The sequence below is a fragment of the Loxodonta africana genome, chromosome 20 (assembly GCF_030014295.1).
Source record: "Loxodonta africana isolate mLoxAfr1 chromosome 20, mLoxAfr1.hap2, whole genome shotgun sequence".
NCBI classification, from domain to species: domain Eukaryota; kingdom Metazoa; phylum Chordata; class Mammalia; order Proboscidea; family Elephantidae; genus Loxodonta; species Loxodonta africana.
In genome coordinates, this window is record NC_087361.1 from 16,631,683 (window position 1) to 16,652,045 (window position 20,363).

The 20,363-nt window shown below is 42.3% G+C and overlaps 1 protein-coding gene across 4 annotated transcripts in view; it reads left to right on the forward strand.

The window, feature by feature from the left end:
• Nucleotides 1–1,595: 1,595 nt before the first annotated feature.
• The window catches only part of RIOX2 (ribosomal oxygenase 2), a 56,964-nt gene continuing 38,196 nt past the window's right edge, over nucleotides 1,596–20,363 (forward strand). For 3 of the 4 annotated variants that reach the window (XM_010590393.3, XM_023548168.2, XM_064273081.1), the window contains exons 1-3: nucleotides 1,596–1,658; nucleotides 14,285–14,757; nucleotides 19,796–19,915. In XM_010590393.3, coding sequence (XP_010588695.1) covers nucleotides 14,326–14,757; nucleotides 19,796–19,915 — 552 coding nt within the window. In that variant the 5' untranslated portion in view covers nucleotides 1,596–1,658; nucleotides 14,285–14,325. The remainder of the gene's footprint in view (nucleotides 1,659–14,284; nucleotides 14,758–19,795; nucleotides 19,916–20,363) is intronic. The other variant, XM_023548166.2, reaches the window with a different exon arrangement.

The following is a 20,363-nucleotide window of genomic DNA, read 5'->3' on the forward strand; positions in this document are numbered from 1 at the left end:
AAAGGAGGAGTGTGCTGTAACATTACAGGGAGAGTGACTACGGCCACATAACAATCAGTGTATGAATTTTGGTATGAGAAGCTAACTTAACTGTAAACTACCACTTAAAGCACAATTTTAAAAAATGGTGATTTTGTATGTAACGGTAATGTGTGAGAATTTACCATTTTTTTGAACCCCTGTAATATCAATACTGCTTTTATTCATTTTTGTTGTTGTTGTTCTATATTACCTTGAATATATGTTTTGAAGTCAAAATAAAGGAGAAAACTACATTATCAATATCAGGTCAACTAGATTTAGATGTTTTTGTAGTTATATCTGAAAGGGCTAAATTTGGTGTGAACCCCGAGCTTTCCTTCCTGGAATGTGACAGAAAGCTGAGAGTTCTAGAACACAACACTGTGAAGGACCGACAGGGCCTTATTGACCGGCGTGGCTCCGAACCTTGTTTCCGCCGTTTCCCAGCTGTGTGATCCTGAGCATGTAAGTAAACTCTTCTGATGGAGCTTTCTCAACTGTAAAATGGAGGTAATTACTCAACGTGATGGTGGGATGGAGAGGAGGCTATGAACACCTAGCATGGTACCTGACAGTAAGAACTCAATTCAAAGTTTGCTATTTTCTGGACAAGCATAAGACAATGGTGTACTGTGTTCCCATTTGCTTATACTTCACGAGACTGTCAGAAACAGCCACTGGTCTCAGTCATCTTGACAATGAAATAAGGGCTTCCTTTGGGTTCTCCTTGGCTGTCTACATAGCAAAGAAGGCACAAGTCAGAGTAGAGGTGTGCCATTGATCCCCTACCCACTCAGGCCCCCACCCAAACGTTCCAGGAGAGCTTGTCAACCAAAATTACTCTGAATAATTGCTTTTGTTCTTTGTGACTACAGCCATAGTCATAAAGAATATCCACTACATTTTAAACTGGGGCTAATTATTTCTTCTGGAGCAACACAGTATAAAGTATGGTTGAGTCGGTACAAAGCAACACAGCGAAGCCATGTTGTCTGTTAGACGCCATGGGGTCGATTTTCTACTCACAGTAACCATGTGACAGAGAACTGTCCCATAGGGTTTACTAAGCTGTAGTCTTTGCAGTTCTACTCTGTCCTATAGGGTCGCTATGAGTCGGAATCGACTCGATGGTACTGGGTAGTCTTTACAGAAGCCAATTGCCAGGTTCTCCTGGGGAACTGATGGGTGGGTTCGAATCACCAACCTTTGTAAGTAGACTAGTGCTTAACCGTTGGGACACAGCGAACCCATAAGGTGATGGGTGAACCTGGGCGACCGGTTCCCTAATCTCGACAACTCACGCTCCTACTCGGGCCTCAGTTTCCCCATTCATAAAAAGAACAGGGTTGTACCAGAACACTTTCCAAAACCAAGAGCCTCATCCCGCTCCGCACCAACTCAAAAAACCACATGCCACTTATTTCTTCCAACATGGAGGCAAGAACATCCGGGCGCTGCAAGCGCAGCCACGCCCCGGCCTCGGATCAACCACCAGTGGGCGGCAGGTTAGCGGCCAGGGGGCGGGCGTGGGAGCAGGAGCAGGAGCCCGGCGTCCGCGAGCGTGCTCACGCCGTGCCCGCCCCCAGCCGCCGCCACCGCCCTGTCGCCTCGCGGCCGCGCGCAACAGGCCGTGCCGGGTAAGTGGGGCAGACCGGCGGGCCTCCCTGTGGCCGCTGGCTCGGGTCTTGCGGATCGGGCGGGCACGCGCGCGTTGGGGTCGGGTGGGCGGTGGGGGGACCCCGGTGACCCGGCGTGGCTAGCTCCGCAGAGTCGGGGCCGGGAGCGTCCGTGCGGGCCGGGCCGGCGGAGGTTCGGGACCGGGGCTGCGCGCCCCGCCAGTGCACCTCCCAGGGGGCAGTCTGGACACGCCGTGTCTGGCGCAGCCCGGACCTCGGGGTCGGGTCTCTGATGGCCTGGGCATGGAGAGGAGCCCACGTGGTCTCAGCGGGGACTGAGCGCACGGAAAGTTCGGAGGTTTGGCGGGGAGGGTGGCGCCGCCCTCGGCCGGCACTGGGGGCCTGTCAGTGGGAGCGCTGGCGCCACGTGTGTTGCGCCTCCCGCGTGTCAGGAGGGGCCTGGGGGCGGTGCTCTGCAGCTGGGAAACCTGAAGTTCAAGGGCAGGAACGCGGCGTCTGTCTCCTCCCATCCGGATTTTAAAATTACAGTCTACGTTTCTGATTTATTCGTTTATCTACCCATATTTCTAGGACAGCCGCCTGACAGTTGGGTTGTTAAGCATGTCAGTAAGACCAGGTTGTGCATTGTGTTTTGAGAAAGTGTGGGTCTGGCCCAGAGTCAGATGGTTTGATTCCGCCATCTCCTAGCTGCAAAGCAGGTGCAAGGTGTTTTACTTTACCGGGCTCATAGCTGGGCAGACCGCCTGATTGACTCAGCTGCTTCCAGCACCACGTGGATGGTTTCTGTCTCCCGCGGCCTCAAACTTTCTAACCGCATGGTCACTGAAATACATTAATTTTAATTCTAAAATTAGAATTCATTTTCTAAAATAAAACTGAGTCATAGCTTCAGTCTAAACAGAACGGCTTCTCCCTCACTGAATTGGTAGAAATTTCTGTGGGTGGCAAAGAAATGTTTTAGATCAGCCCGGGCAAACTTGTTGCGGGCGCTGTATAATAATGTCTGTCAGTGTGTGTGTATGCTCTAATAACCGCCGATGTCTAAGGTAACTTTTAGCTTCAGTGCTGCTTTTGGATACGTAAGTGATAGCTGCCATAAGAAGAATAATCCCCACTGAAAGAACCGTCTGTTTTTTCCCCCTATTTCTCTTTTGTGAAAGGACTTTGAGACTCTTCCATAAAGTTGTATACAAAGAATGAAAAGTGAAAAAAAATCTTCTAGCAAGTATTTAAAAAAAAATTATTGTGATTTAAGTGAAAGTTTACAGATCAAGTCATTCTCTCATACAAAAATTTATATACACCTTGCCATATATTTCTAATTGGTCTCCGCATAATGAAAAAGCCCACTCCTTCCCTCCGCTCTTTCTTTTCATGTTCATTCCACCAGCTTCGAACCCCCCCTACCCTCTCATCTCCCCTCCAGACAGGAGATGCTAACATAGTCTCAAGTGTCTACTTGATCCAAGAAGCTCATTCTTCACCAGCATCTTTTTCTATCCCATTGTCCAGTCCAATCCCTGTCTGAAGAGTTGGCTTCGGGAATGGTTCCTGTCTTGAGCTAACAGAAGGTCTGGGGGCCATGACCCCCAGGGTCCTTCTAGTCTCAATCAGACCATTAAGTCAGGTCTTTTTATGAGAATTTGGGGTCTGCATCCCACTGCTCTTCTGCTCCCTCAGGGGTTCTCTGTTGTATTCCCTGTCAGGGCAGTCATTGGTTGTAGCTGGGCACCATCTAGTTCTTCTGGTCTCAGGCTGATGTAGTCTCGGCTTATGTGGCCCTTTCTGTCTCTTGGGCTCGTGTCCTTGGTGTTCTTTTCAATTCTCCTTTGCCCCAGGTGGGTTGAGACCAGTTGATGCATCTTAGATGGCCTCCTGTGAGTGTTTAAGACCCCAGTGGGATGCAGAATGTTTTCTTAATAGATTTTATTATGCCAGTTGACTTAGATGTCCTCTGAAACCATGGTCCCCAAACCCCTGTCCCTGCTGCTACGCTGGCCTTCGAAGCATTCAGTTTGTTCAGGAAACTTCTTTGCTTTTGGTTTAGTCCAATTGTGCTGACCTCGCTTGTGTGTTGTCTTTCCCTTCACCTAAAGTAGTTCTTATCTACTTTATGTAATTAGTGAATACCCCTCTCCCACCCTCCCTCCCTCCCCAGCCATCCCTCCCTTCCCCCTCTCGTAACCATCAAAGAATATTTTCTTCTCTGTTTAAACTATTTCTTGAGTTCTTATAATAGTGGTCTTATACCATATTTGTCCTTTTGCAACTAATTTCACTCAGCATAATAATGCCTTCCAGATTCCTCCATGAAATGTTTCACAGATTCATCACTGTTCGTTATTGATGCATAGTATTCCACTGTGTGGATATACCATAATTTATCCATTCATCCATTGATGGGCACCTTGGTTGCTTCCATCTTTTTGCTATTGTAAACACTGCTGTAGTGAACATGGGTGTGCATATATCTGTTCATGTAAAGGCTCTTATTTCTCTAGGATGTATTCCAAGGAGTGGGATTGCTGGATCATATGGTACTTCTGTTTCTAGCTTTTTAAGAAAGGGTCAAAACAATTTCCAAAGTGGCTGTACCATTTTACATTCCCACCAGCAGCGTATAAGTGTTCCAGTCTCTCCATAACCTCTCCAACATTTATTATTTTGTGTTTTTTGGATTAATGCTAGCTTTGTTGGGGTGAGATGGTATCTCATTGTAGTTTTGATTTGCATTTGTCTAATGGCTAATGATCATGAGCATTTCCACATGTATCTGTGAGCCTCCTGAATGTCTTCTTTGGTGAAGTGCCTGTTCAGATCCTTTGCCCATTTTTTAATTGGGTTATTTGTCTTTTTGTAGTTGAGTTTTTGCAGTATCATGTAGATTTTAGAGATCAGACACTGATTGGAAGTGTCATAGCTAAAAACTGTCTCTCAGCCTCTATGTAATCATTTTACACTTTTGGTGAAGTCTTTGGATGAGCATAGATGTTTGATTTTTAGGAGCTCCCAGTTATCTAGTTTTTCTTCTGCATTGTTAGTAATGTTTTGTATACTGTTTATGTCATGTATTAGGGCTCCTAGCGTTGTCCCTGTTTTTTCTTCCATGATCTTTATCATTTTAGATTTTATATTTAGGCCTTTCATCCATTTTGAGGTAGTTTTTGTGCATGGATTGAGGTATGGGTCTTTTTTCATTTTTTTGCAGATGGATATCCAGTTATGCCAGCACTATTTGTTAAAAAGACTGTCTTTTCCCCATTTAACTGATTTGGGGCCTTTCTCAAATATCAGCTGCTCGTATGTGGATGGATTTATGTCTAGATTCTCAATTCTGTTCCATTGGTCTGTGTATCTGTTGTTTTACCAGTACCAGGCTGTTTTGACGGCTGTGGCAGTATAATAGGTGCTAAAATCAGGTAGAGTGAGGCTTCCCACTTTCTTCTTCTTTTTCAATACTGCTTTACTCATTGGGGGCCTCTATCCCTTCCATATGAAGTTGGTGATTTGTTTCTCCCTCTCATCAAAAAATGTCGTTGGAATTTCATTAAATCTGTAGATCGCATTTGGTAGAATAGACATATTTACAATGTTAAGTCTTCCTATCCATGAGTAAGGTATTTTTTTCCACTTATGTAGGTGTCTTTTGGTTTCTTGCAGAAGTGTTTTGTAGTTTTCTTTGTATAAGTCTTTTACATCTCTGGTAAGATTTATTCCTAAGTATTTTATCTTCTTGGGGGCTACTGTAAATGGTATTGATTTAGTGGTATCCTCTTCAATGTTCTCTTTGTTGGTGTAGAGGAATCCAACTGATTTTTGTATGTTTATCTTGTATCCTGATACTCTGCTGAACTCTTCTATTAGTTTCAGTAGTTTTCTTGAGGATTCCCTAGGGTTTTCTGTGTATAAGATCATGTCATCTGCAAATAGAGATACTTCTTCCTTGCCAATCTGGATGTCCTTTATTTTTTTATCTTGCCTAATTTTTTTTTTAATTGCTCTGGCTAGGACCTCCAGCACAATGTTGAAATAAGAGTGGTGATAAAGGGCGTCCTTGTCTGGTTCCTGATCTCAAGGGGCATGCTTTCAGGCTCTCTCCATTTAGGATGATGTTGGCTGTTGGCTTTGTATAAATGCCGTTTATTTTGTTGAGGAATTTTCCTTCTATTCCTATTTTGCTGAGAGTTTTTATCGTGAATGGGTGTGAAACTTTGTCAAATGCCTTTTCTGTATCAATTGATAAAATCATGTGATTCTTGTCTTTTGTTTTATTTATAGGATGGATTACATTGTTTTTCTAATGTTGAACCATCCCTGCATACCTGGTATGAATCCCACTTGGTCATGGTGAATTTTTTTTTTTTTGGTATGTTGCTGAATTCTATTGGCTGGAATTTTGTTGAGGATTTTTGCACCTACATTCATGAGGGATATATGTCTATAATTTGCTTTTTTTGTGGTATCTTTATCTGCTTTTGGTATCAGGGATATGCTGGCTTCATAGAATGAGTTTGGGAGTAATCCGTCCTTTCCTATGCTCTGAAATACCCTCAGTAGTCGTGGTGTTAACTCTTCTCTGAAAGTTTGGTAGAACTCTGTAGTAAAGCTGTCTGGGCCAGGGGCTTTTTTGGGGGGGAGTTTTTTGATTACCTTTTCAATCTCTTCTTTTGTTATGGGTTTGTTTAGTTGTTCTACCTCTCTTTGGGTTAGTTTAGGTGGGTAGTATGTTTCTAGAAAATCATCCATTTCTTCTAGGTTTTCAAATTTGTTAGAGTACTGTTTTTCATAGTAACCTGATTTGAATCTTTTAATTTCCGTTGGGTCTGTTAGCAAGCATTTTTTGAGGACCACTTCTGTGTGTGCTCAGTTCCAGGCTCTGGATGTACAAGTGAGCTGCCCCTTCCCTCAAGAAGCTGTTTTATGACTGTTTAAAAATTTTTTTATTGTTGTACTTTAGATGAAGGTTTACAGAACAAACTAGTTTTTCATTAAACAGTAAATACACATACTGTTTTGTTCACATTGTTTACCAACCCCATGGCATGTCAACATGCTACCTTCTCAACCTTCGCTTCCCAATTACCAGCTTTCCTTTCCCTTCCTGCCTTCTAGTCCTTGTCCCTGGGTTGGTGTGCCCCTTTAGTCTTGTTTTGTTTTTGGGCCTGTCTAATCTTTGGCTGAAGGGGGAACCTCAGTAGTGACTTCATTACAGAGCTAAAAGAGTGTCTGGGGGCCATTCTCTTGGGGCTTTTTCCAGTCTCTGTCAGGCCAGTAAGTCTGGTCTCTTTTTGGGAGTTAGAATTTTGTTCTGCGTTTTTTTCCAGCTCTGTCCAGGACCCTGTATTGTGATCCCTGTGAGAGCAGTCAGTGGTGGTAGCTGGGTGCACCATCTAGTTGTGCTGGACTCAGCCTGGTGGAGGCTGTGGTAGTCGTGGTCAGTTAGTCCTTTGGCCTAATCTTTCCCTTGTGTCTTTGGTTTTCTTCATTATCCCTTGCTCCTGTTGGGGTGAGGCCAGTGGAGTATTTTAGATGGCTGCTTGCAAGCTTTTAAGACCCTAGACACTACTCACCAAAGTAGAATGCAGAACATTTTCTTTATAAACTGTGTTATGCCAGTTGAGCTAAATGTTCCCTTAGAGCATGGTGCCCAAAGCCCTCAGCCCAGTAATTCAGTCCCTCAGGGAGTTTGGATGTGTCTGTGGAGCTTCCATGACCTTGCCTTAGACAAGTTGTGGTGGCTTCCCCAGTATTGTATGCTGTCTTAGCCTTCACCAAAGGGTGAGTACTTTAGTGCTTTTTCCATCCCTACCCCTCCCCTCACTTGGAACCATCACAGATTGTTTCTTTTTGTGTAAACCTTTTCTTGAGTTTTTGTAGTGGTGGTCTCATATAATATTTGTCCTTTTGTGGTTGACTTATTTGACTCAGCATAATGCCCTCCACATTCATCTATGCTGTGAGGTGCTTCACAGATTCATCATTGTTCTTTTACCGTTTTGTAGTACTCTGTTGTGTGTATGTCCCATAGTTTGTTTATCCATTCATCTGTTGATTGGCACTTAAGTTGTTTCCATCTTTTTGCTGTTGTGAACAATGCCACAGTGAACATGGGTGTACATATGTCTATTCATATGGTGGCTCTTATTTCTCTAGGGTATATTCCTAGGAGTGGGATTGCTGGATCATATGGTATTTCTATTTCTAGCTTTCTAAGGAAGTGCCATATTGTTTTCCAGAATGGTGGTACCATTTTGCATTCCCACCAGCAGTGTATGTAAGTTCCAGTCTTCCCACAGCCTCTCCAACATTTGTTATTTTCTTTTTTTTTCATTTGTACCAGTAATGCCAGGGTGAGATGGTACCTGATTGTGGTTTTGATTTGCATTTCTCTAATGGCTAGTGATCATGAGCATTTCCTCATGTGTCTGTTAGCTGCTTGAAAGTCTTCTTTAGTGAAGTGTCTGTCCATTTTCTTTGCCCATTTTTTAATTGGATTATTTGTTTTTTTGTTGTAGGGGTGTTGGGTTTTCCTGTAGATTTTAGAGATTAGATCTTTGTCAGATTTATAGTAGCCAAAATTTTTCCCCAGTCTGTAGATTCTCTTTTTATATTTTGGTGAAGTCTTTTGATGAAGATAAGTGTTTAATTTTTAGAAGATCCCAGTTATCTAGCTTGCCTTGTGGAGTTTATGTGTTGTGAGTTATGGTTTGTATCCAGTTAATGCTGCGTATTAGGGCCTCTAGCATTGATCCTATTTTTTCTTTTATGATCTTTATAGTTTTTGGTTTTATATTTAGGACTTTGATCCATTTTGAATTAGTTTTTGTGTACGGCGTGAGGTTCATTTTTTTGCAAATGGACATCCAGTTTGCTAGCACCATTGTTAAAAAGACTGTCTTTTCCCCATTTCATGGACTTTTGGCCCTTGTGGAAGATCAGGTGACCATAGATGGATGGATTTACATCTGGGCTCTCAATTCTCTTCCATTGATCAATGTATCTGTCATTGTGCCAGTACCAGGCTGTTTTGACTACTGTAGCTGTATAGTAGGTTCTGAGGTCAGGTAGTAGAAGTCCTCCCACTTTGTTCTTCTTCAGTAATGCTTTATTTATCCAGGGTCTCTTCGTGTATAATGATTAGTTTTTCCTCTCTTTAAAAATGCCTTTGGTGTTTGGTTCAGGATTGCATAGAATCTGTAGATTGATTTGGGTAGAACTGACATTTTCACAGTGTTGAGTCTACCTATCCATGGGCATTGTTTTATGACTTCTTGTTGTTGACTATTACTGTGGAAAAGGAGGTTACCAAAACCAAAAACTAAACCCATTGCCATCGAATTGATTCCAACTCATAGCGACCCTATAGGACAGAGTACAACTGCCCCACAGGGCTTGCAAGGAGCGGCTGGTGGATTCAAACTGCTGACCTTTGGTTAGCAGCCCATAGCTCTTAACCACTGGGCCACCAGGGCTCCAAAAAGAGGTTACCAAAAAAAGAAAAAAAAACAAACTTGTTGCCATTGAGTGTATTCCGACTCATAGTGACCCTATAGGACAGAGTAGAACTGGCCCGTAGGGTTTCCAAGGAGTGGCTGGTGGATTCAAACTGCTGACTTTTTGGTTAGCAGCTGAGCTCTCAACTGCTGCACCACTAGTGCTTAAGAAAGGGGTTAGGGCACCTTAAAAACATAAAGGCTCTATTTATATTTGTTGGCTATAGTAAGGGCATCAATATTGATTTTCTTATAGAGTTTTAATATTTCAACATTGTTTAGGCTATTTGGTGTTTATTTTTATCTATGAGGTAATTTGGAACTCTGAAGTAGTTTGGAAATTATGAACTGTGAATCTTTTCTTTTGACATAATCTTTTAACATTTTGATGTTTCCAACTCAGACTGGAAACAATTGCTTTAAAAAACTTGCTTTTTTCCCCCCTGTAGCTTTTCTATTTGGGTGGTCTGTGAGATTAATTACAGACAGGCTTGCGTTGGCTGTACTATTTTAGACAAAGCATTCTCTTGTTTTAATTACTGTGTTTCTTGGAATCTAAGACACTTTTTCAATATTTTCCATTTCTGAAAATGTGGAGCATCTTACAAATTTTGTGTGTTTAACGTGGTAATATATGTCATCTCTTCTCCCCTCCACCTTCCAAAAGCTGTTAAAAGAATGATAGTCTTGCAATCTGGGGAGTCTGAGAATGAGAGAAATAGTATATTTGCCCACTAACCTTTTAGCTAGATTCCTATTAACTGAGCCTCAAATAATTTCGTTATGAACATAGAGAAACGTTAAATGTTGTAATTTTTGGCAGTGGGATTTATATTCTAACAAAAGCATTATGCAGTATTGGGGTTTATGTTGCCAGTGATTGTAGTTACAGAAAATTATTTAAATGACTTCATTTTTGGCTTGAGTGTTTTTGTGGCACTTTGTTTGGACAGATTTTCTGTTGGATGTGCTTATACTGTATTCAAATACTGTGCTTAAAGAAAACAAGCCTTTCGCTCGTGTCTTTCTCCTGCTCACATCTTTTAAATAAATTTTAAACTCATCAGTTGTGAGGGCAAGAGATGCTTGGCTCAGTATAAAATTACTTTTTCTTTGTAGGACACCTTTTGTGATTAATATAAACCTTCTAAGGCAATCTAAATTTTAGTTTTGAAAATTAAATATGCGTGGTGTGTCAAGTATCTCCAAAATCACCCCTGGATTCAATGATTTGCTAGAAGGACTCACAGGACTCAGCCTATTATTGTACTCAGGACCAATTTATTACAGTTTATGGATACCAAGCACAGTCACAAAGGGAAAAGAAAAGGTGCATGGGGCTAAGTTCTGGGGAGACCAGGCACAAGTTGCTGAGGGGCCTTTCCCAATGGAGTTACTCAAAACCAAAAAAACAACAACAAAAAAAAACCCAAACCTATTGCCATGGAGTCATTTCCAGCTCGTAGTGACCCTACAGGACAGAGTAGAGCTGCCCTATTAGGGTTTCCAAGGCTGTAAATCTTGTACGGAAGCAGACTGCCACATCTTTCTCCCATGGAGTAGCTAGTGGTTTCAAACCACCAACCTTTTGATTAGCGGCTGAGCGCTTAACTGTGCCACCAGGGCTCCTCCGGGGCTACTCCGAAAAAAAAAGCCAAACCTGTTGCCGTCAGTCAATTCTGACTCATAGCGACCCTGTAGGATGGAGTAGAATTGCTCCGTAGAGTTTTCAAGGAGTGCCTGGTAGATTCGAACTGCCAGCCTTTTGGTTAGCAGCCGTAGCTCTTAACTACTACACCACCAGGGTTTCCCTGGAGTTACACAGGATGCACTTAAGTCCCCCCAACAAATACTTGTCACAACAGTTGTGAAATGGTGTCAGATGGGGAAGCCCATGAGAGACTCAGTGCGGAGGAGTTTTAGGGGCTGATCACATAGGCAGTCTCTGCCTTGCACTTAGAAAAATTCTAAACTCCCAGAAGGGAAGCAGGTGTTTAGCATAAAATATATTGATTGTAGAACTAGTTTAGGCGTGATGAGCCACTCTTCTTGTTGTTATTGTTAGGTTGCTATTGAGTCAGTTCTGGCTCATAGCAACCCTGTGTAAAACAGAACGAAACACTGAACAGTCCTGAGCCATCCTCATAATCCTTGGTATGCTTGAGCCCATTGTTACGCCACTGTATCAGCCCATCTTGTTGAGGGTCTTCCTCTTTTTCGCTGACCCTTTACCAAGTGTAATGTCCTTTTCCAGGGACTGGTCCCTCTTCATAACATGTCCAAAGTACGTGAGAGGAATTATCACCATCCTCGCTTCTAAGGAGCGTTCTGGCTGTACTTCTTCCAAGACAGATTTGTTTGTTCTTCTGGCAGTCCATAGTACATTCAGTATTCTTCGCCAGCACCATAATTCAAAGGCAGCAGTTCTTCTCTGGTCTTCCTTATTTATTGTTCAGCATATGAGGCAATTGAAAATACCCTGGCTTGGGTCAGGCACAACTTGGTCCTCAAAGTGACATCTCTGCTTTTCAACACTTTAAAAAGGTCTTTTCCAGCAGACTAGCCCAATGCAGTAGGTCATTTGATTTCTTGACTGCTGCTTCGATAGGTGTTGATTGTAGATCCAAGTAAGATGAAATCCTTCGCAACTTTAATATTTTCGGTTTACCATGATGTCGTTTATTGGTCTAGTTATGAGGATTTTTGTTTTCTTTATGTTGAGCCACTCTAATGGTTCAGCTAATGGTGGTGTGGGCTCTCCTGAAATCTAAATCCTCAGATGCCAGCCAAGGACCAACCTTGTAAGCAAGCCTGTCATTAATTTTTCAAATGCTAGCAAAGCTTTGTCTCACTGAAGCCAGGATTCTTTCCTTGAGAATTCAAGCTGCTGGTCTGTTAAACTTAAAAGGAATAGGAAACAATTTCAGAAAATGTATGTCTCATCGGTACAATTTCATATCCTAAAACACTAAAGTTTATTTTTTTCTAAGCTTAAGCCATTACCCCCCCAATGTAGGCTTTTAGTATCAATTTGCATTAGTTTTCCCCCCGTGGTCCTGTGTTTCCTACCGAAAGCACTCGATCCTTTGAAAGAACCAAGCTATTTGTGGTTACAAAATTAAGAAGCTAAAATGAGACCATTAGTTTTATGTTTTGACATTTCCGTTTTTTAATTTGTTCAGTTTATATTTGGATTGTAAATGTTCATTTATAAATTAGTTGTTGCCATGTGTGACACTTAACTCTAGGAAACACAGCTTATGCTTCTAGGCCAGACCTTGAATGTTGCTTCTTCTCAGTCCACAATGTAGCTGAAAATACTGCTTGGCAAACCAGTAGAAAACAGTATTTTTCTAATTCTGGTAGCTAAACAAAAATAGGAAACCATAACATTTATAAATAATCACTGGTTTTTGAGAAACTTTGTTTTTTAGAAGCACCATGGTTGTTAGCCTTTTTTGTGTCAGGGACTTAACTTTAAGAATCTGGTGAAAGCGACGGGGCTCCCTTTCCAGAAAACAAACAAACGTGTACTTTAGAATAGCATTTGGCAGTTTCGGGAGATTGATACGATTTGAATTACAGTCCTTGAACCCCAGATGAAGGACACTTGCATTATAAACAAAAATAAGGTGTGGTTTGGGGGCAGTTCTGCAAGGGCCTTGGCAAAGTTTGGGAGTGGAGATTGTTGCTGCTCAAATATGTCTGTGGACCCGCAGCAGCATCTTCACCTGGGAGCCTGTGAGAAATGCAGACTCTATCTTTAGCAAGATACCCAGGTGATGGGAGTGGGCATTTAAAGCTGGAGAACCACTCTTAGAGCCTGATGATGGCAGTATTTTATTGTATCTTATTTTAATTCAAAAGGTATAGCTTTTTAAACAATTGGTATATCACTGTCTTTAACCTTCACTTTTCAGCCCTGAATTAGGGTTGTGTGTGTGTGTATGTGTTATGGGGGTCTCATAAAGTGACAGTTTTCGAGAATAAACAGATTTGCAAGTGAGGAGGTTCAGGTGGTCATGGAAGACTGAGGAGCAGGCAGCTCCTTGCTCTCCAGCCACCAGGTGACACCACTGGCCCCGGACAGGTTGTGTCCTTTCCTGAACAGGTGGTGAAACGGGGAGTGAGTGAGGAGCACGTGGCAATGGGCAGCTGTTTGTAGTTCATGAGTCAGGTGTTTGTAACTCAGGTACATCTAATTAGATATGGGACCCGCTGCCGATTGCAGCCAAATTCAAGATTTTTGACTTTGTTGTGTCAATGGTCACAGACTAAACCTGTGATTAGGAGCTGTCGAGAAAGCTGAGCGGTTTAATTAGGGATGATTATACCACCTCACAAACAATGGATTCCATGATATTCGTGCTTGTGTATAAGAAAAACAGGTTTTCCTTTAGATGAGTATGTTATCCGAGTGGCGTCTGAGGCTGAGTTATGTCTTGGAAGAAATGACATTGGTTTAAGGCTGTAGGAAACGTGAACCACCTCACAAACAATGGATTCCATGATATTCGTGCTTGTGTATAAGAAAAACAGGTTTTCCTTTAGATGAGTATGTTATCCGAGTGGCGTCTGAGGCTGTTATGTCTTGGAAGAAATGACATTGGTTTAAGACTGTAGGAAAAGTGATTAGTTGCTATCAAATTGGCTCTGGTTCATGGCAACGCTACGTGGAACATACACGAAACATTTCCTGGTCCTGCACCACTGTCATGATCGTCGGCCTGTGTGAGCCAATTGTTGCGGCCAGTGCATAGTGCCTTCCAGCACTCTATCAGACATCCTGTTGTGATCCACAGGGCTCTCATTTGCTGATTTTTGGAAGTAGATCACTGGGTCTTTCTGCCTAGTCTGTCTTAGCCTGGAAGCTCTGCTGAAACCTGTGCATCATGGGTGACCCTGCTGGTGTTTGAAGTACCAGTGGGATCGGTTCCAGCATCACAGCAACGTGCACACTACCACAGAATGGCAAACTAACAGATAGGTGGTAACTGTAGGAAATAAAATTGACTTTCAGAGAGTTTTCAGGTTGAAGGTGCAGCAGTCATGCAAGCTGTGTTTGTATGATCTCCTGATACTGACATTTTCACTCCTAGTAGACCTAACTGCATGTATGTTTTATATTTTCAGTAGGTTTGCATTTCCTCACTGTTTGTCTTGAAGACTGAGTGATGCCAAAGAAAGCAAAGCCTGCAAGGAATGGGAAGGAAGCGGGGCCTGTTCCCTGTAAGCAGGCGAAGGTGGAGGCGGCTGCTGTGCCTTCTACCTTGAACTTTGACAGCCCCAGTAATCTCTTTGAAAGTTTAATCTCGCCCATCAAGACAGAGACTTTTTTCAAGGAATTCTGGGAGCAGAAGCCTCTTCTTATTCAGAGAGATGACCCTGCATTGGCCACATATTACCAGTCTCTGTTCAGGTTGACGGAGCTGAAGAGTCTGTGCAGCCGGGGTTTGTACTATGGAAGAGACATAAATGTCTGCCGGTGTGTCAACGGGAAGAAGAAGGTTTTAAATAAAGATGGCAAAGTGTATTTTCTTCAGCTGAGAAAAGATTTTGATCAGAAAAGGGCCACAATTCAGTTTCACCAACCTCAGAGATTTAAGGTAATAGATTCTCCCACTGTAGAATCCTCATATATATATACATATAAGTACTAATAATATTTGGCTACAGATCAGCTCAAGGATGAATGGTATGATGCTGATTTGCCTCCTGCCAGTTTGAGAAGAGATAGCACCTGTTTGGTCTTTAAATGCATTCCAGCTTAAGAGATTTCCATGTATTTTTTGGCTAAACTCTTAGAGCCTCCTTCTGAGGGTAGTCATGGTTGGGTATCATTGCTTAACCAAGCTGCAAAAACTAAATTATGTTGCAAGCTTATAAAGCTTATTAAAGTAACATTATACCTTCAGGCCCACGTTCTATGACCTGGTTTCTGTCTTGGTCTGTGGCAGGCATTTGTGTTTGCTCTGTCCTGTCCCTGTAATTTAAGGCATGATAGCACCAAGGTGATGCTTTTCTTCTTGCAGTTGCCTGCGTCTACCCTGAGTAGAGGCTTGGCAGCCCTGGCTGGATGACATACCAGGTGATGTTCAAGGAAGACTTCACCCTCCCTAAGGGCAGCGCGTGTAGTGGTGAGGGGTGGCGTCCTGAAACTGCACCTGGGGAGGCAGTCAGAGGTGGAGGTTAGCTTTGATGTGAGAGTCGGGAGGACTGGCTAATTCTTTATTTATTCTGCATCAGTGATTGACGCTTGGGAAATACCTTTGCTTCTCTGTGTTCAATTTCTGTGTTTAAAAAATGGAAACTTAAGCTGAGCTAACCTGCTCTCTCAGAGGTTTGAGAGCTTTGTATGACAGATGGCTTAGAAGAGTTGAAGGCCTGTTTTCTAGATAAAATTTTATCCCATTCAGAAACCCCCTTCTGTGACCTATGGCTGAAGCAGAACAGCAGCATGGCAGGAGGAGAGGGGTTTATGAGCCTCCATACTGAGGGGAATGGGTTCTGGCTGTGTCGATGGTTTCTGGGGCTTTGTTACCAATTTTAGCTAATGTTTCCCTGGACTGAACTCCAGAGTTTGGATGTTCGATCCCGTTAGACCTCATCTGGTGAATGTTATTCCCTTTCTTGTCTAAAGAATCCTGAACCTATTGGTACCCTGGAGGAGGTTTAAGTTTTCATGGATTGTGTAGGACAAATCCTGATTCTAGATATTCCATCTCAAGCAATCATAAGAAGTTGAAATGTCCCTGAATGCCAACCTTGTAGCTCTAGCGCCAAAAAGGAAGTTACATATCATTTGTCAGACAAAATCATGATATGAATTTAGAAAACCTGGACACCATGGGTAAAGTGCTTCTCAGCTAGCTTTGACTCTTTGCCTGACTAGAAGTTGTACATTTAAAAAGAATAGTTTTTAGAAACCTAAGAACTATGAACATAAATCCATTCAGTGAGTTAATTACATGAAATTTGATGACAAGCCAGCAGAAAGTTAGCATTTGGCCTATGGGTGGTGTTCTCTGTGGGTGTCATTTCTGTACTTAAAACTATCTTCCCCAGGGCCTTTCTCTGCTCCACTACTTAACCCCGGCACATCCCTCCTCTGGGATTTCAGGTAGCCTAAAACATACTTCTTTTGATCTGTCGACTCAGCTCCTCATCTGGGTTTATTAAAGCCGGAAGAATGAGCTTTCTAGGCCAAACCCTGCCCCCAGGCTAGACGAGAATACACCCTGTTTTTCTCTCCTCACCACCAGCACTTGAGGGACCCATAAGCTATAGGTGCTCACCCTGATACGCTAGAAGCTGAGTTCTAAATATTAAGAGGAGCTTTAGGGTTGCGTGTGTTTGTGAGTGGGCATATTAACATCAGGATAGAAAAAGTCCAGGGGGCAGTTCATCACTGGCCATGTTGAGAGACTGTTAGAGGGGAAAGGTAGCCCTTGGTGTATTGGCCTTTGAATGTGTACACAGCTTATTATTCTAGTGAGTCTGGAAATGAGTAAGGAGGTAACCAGAGTCATAGAAATTGTTCCCCCACCCACTTTGGTTAATCCCCACATCAAAGGTTCAGTTTTGGGGAAATATAACATTTATTTGCATTTTACATGGCATACTAGAATTTACCAAATATTTTCATATATGTTAACTTTGAACCTCCTAAAGACATTTGAAATAGGTAGGGCAGGCATTGCAGTACCCATTTTATATATGAAAAAACTGGAGTTTATGGACATGCTGACTTTCCCATGGTTATTAAGCTGGTAAAGGGCTTCTGACTCTAAATTTAAGGCGTTTTCCTACCACCCTTTTAAAGATGGTGCTTGAAATGTGGTTTCGATTTTGTGTGTGTGTGTGTGGCCTGCTTGCTGTTTTGTTTTTGTCTTTCTTTAGGCATATACAAGCAGTCCCTGGATTACGAACATGTTCAGTTCCTAAGTCTGTCTTTAAGTTGAATTTGTACTTAAGTCCGAACAGTTAGGTATGGTTTGTATCTAATGTCAGTTAGTCACATGTTTGTCTTAGTATATAGTGAAGCTTTCTATGCATAAAAAAAATTAAAGAAACACTTTCAGATACACTAAAACATCTTTAACATAATAATACAGTAGTAATAATAATAATAATAGTGTTTTGATGGTCACGAAGTATCGCCTGGCCGTATTGTGAACCATTGTATGTACCTCGAATTTTTAATATAATAGGCTTTACGGGGATTGGTTCGTAACTACAGGTGGTACGCAAGTCAGGTGTTCCTACCCTGGGGACTGCCTGTACGTGGTTTTCTGGCCTTAGCCATGGCATTCAGGTTTGATTCTGTGGGGTAGGTCAGGTGAGAGAGGAAGTTTTACCGAGCCAGTATAGTGGCTGCTACCTTTTTTATTGTTCTAAGATCCTCCTCTTTGATGTCTTTGGACATAGTTGAGAGTCATGAGGTAAAGGTGAGAGCTTTCAGGACCTTTGTGCCTAAGTCAATGTTGGTGAGGCAATAACACTTGTATATTGTTTTGCAGTTTAAGCAGGATTTGAGATAAGTAGTTTCATGCAGTTCCCCTCAGGAATGGGGTAGGAGTGGTAATGTCTTCACTTTACAAATAAAGAAGCTGAAATCATGTAGCATCTGACTACAACTTGGACCGAGGTGGTTTGACTCCAAATCTCTTTCTTTTAGGCCTCACAGATTCAGAAGCTAAAGGTCCAGGAGGAAAGGAAAGCCTGTATAATTGATAGGGTTATTGGAACCTTTAAGAAGAAAAGAGACATTCTCATTGGTTAAGACCCAGGTACTTAAGCTGGGAATCATAAAGGGACCCATGTGGTGCTAAAAGACCTCTCAGGCCGTCAGAGAGAGAGAAAAAACCCAGTTTTCTAGTGGTTCCAGTTGCTGTTTAAATGTATTTATAACATTCAGAGTCAGGCCTTGTTAGCCCTTCCCTGGTATAAATTAGACTCCTTGGGAACTGTGCTAAGTGTTTGGAGCTATTCAGATGCTATTAAATTATTCTCCTTGTGTTAAGTAGAATCCAGAGATGTATAAATAGGGTAGCCCAGTGGTATATATAAAGAAGTCTCCCAAGGCTTTTTTCATAGTGACCCAATTTCTTCCCATTTGGCATTTTTAATACTACAGATCCGTTTCAGTCTGGTGCAATGATTGACTCCTAACCTGAGGCCATTGGTTTATTCAGGAAATATTTTAAATATATTTCATCATCTCCTATGTGCCAGGCACTGTTTGAAACGTTGGGCTCTTCAGGATGCGTCGTAGGTGACTTGTCTTTAAGACAGTGTTTTAGAGAGACAATATAGAGTTAAGGAAATGGGCTCTGGAGCCAGGCTGTCTGGATTCAAATCCTGTCTTCATCATTTAATAGCTGTGTGATTTTGGTCTCAGCCTCCTTGTCTTTAAACTCGAGGTAATGACAGTACAATCTGTGAGACAGGGTTGTTGTGAGGATTGTATAAGTGATAAGTATAAACCATTGCCTGGCACATAACCAAAAAAAAAAAAAAAACCCCATTGCTGTCGAGTCAGTTCTGACTCATAGTGACTCTGTACGACAGAGTAGAACTGCCACATAGAGTTTCCAAGGAGCGCCTGGTGGATTTGAACTGCTGACCTTTTGGTTAGCAGCTGTAGCACTTAACCACTACGCCACCCAGGTTGGGGCCTGGCACATAGGGAGTGCTAATATCTACATGGCCTAATTGTTACCTCGCTTCTTCTCATCTGCCTTGGGAAATAAGGTTTCTTTCTCACTTGCAGGAATGTATGGCTCATCTCTAGGCCTCTCAATCTGACTTCTGCCCTGAAGAGTTGATTAATGGATGGAGGCAGGAACATTACTTGACCTGTTCCTCCTTTTCTTTCTATACCTTCATTGCTTTAAATATCGGTTGTATGCAGGCGGTTCCCAAATTCTAATCACTAGGCCTTACTTCTTAACAGACCTTCAGACTTAGTCAGCCAACTGGCTACTCAAAAATATCTCTGCTGGGGACCTCAGCAGCTCAAACTTTACATTTCTAATATAAAGAACTCTTTTCTCTCTCCTGAAAACTTCGTCTTTAGCAGGTCTTTTCCATCTTAGTAAATGGAACCATGGGCTAACTAATTGCCCAAGCCAAAAACCTAGAAATAGGTTTCGTTTTTGTTTGTTTGTTTTTACGTCTCTCATTCCCTTACTCCTTTTTATTGAGTCCATCAGCAAGTACTGTCGATGCCACTCTCAGAGTACATCTTGACTTCTCACTCCCACTGCCCTTGTCATTTCTCACCTGGGCTGCTGCCTCAGAAATTTCCAGACTGATCTCTCTCGGTTCTGCTCTTGCTTCTCTATACTCCATTTTCCACACAATAGCCTAAATGAGCTTTTAAAAATGTAGGTTGGGTCATGTCAGTCTCCTGCTTAAAATCCTTCAGTGACCCCTTATTGCCTGCTTTGCCAAATTCTCGTTTATCTACTCACAGCTTTTCTGTCGTGCTTCTGAAAGAGAGGGCAGAGGTGTTGTCTTGTTCACAGCTTTATTTTCAGTATCCAGAACATAGTGACTGTATAATAAAGACTTGCTAAATGAATAAGAACTTTATTTACTCTTATTTCTAATATATTCCCCCCCCCCTTTTTTTTTTTAAAGGATGAGCTGTGGAGGATCCAGGAGAAGCTTGAATGTTACTTTGGCTCCTTGGTTGGCTCGAATGTGTACATAACCCCCGCAGGGTCTCAGGGCCTACCCCCCCACTACGATGATGTCGAGGTAAGAGAAGAACACTGCTCAGAGCTGGGAGAATGAGTTGCCGAAAGCTGGTTCAGGATAGTTGTCAGGGCTCAGTTCCCATGACTCTTTGAGGCTTGCAGGCCAGGACACAGTCCACTTTTTCTGTGCGGTCTCTTGAAATCTCAACCTTACCTAAACGCTGGGCCAAAATAAATTCTACCAAACTGGTTTCCTTCTTCTTTTCAAAGGGAGGGATTGTTTCTAACCCTACTAATATAAAGAGCCACACATGCCTGTGAATCAAGCATTTATGGAATTTATGAACAGGGAAGTCTGAATGGCTTTGCCTTAAATTCACAATGTACGATCTTTAATAAGCTGAGGTCACAAATAATCCTTACATTTGCTTTCATTTTGTCTTTTTTCTTGTAGCTGCTGGAATCTTTTTTCTTTCCCGTTTGTGAAAACATCAGGGCAGCTTGAATGA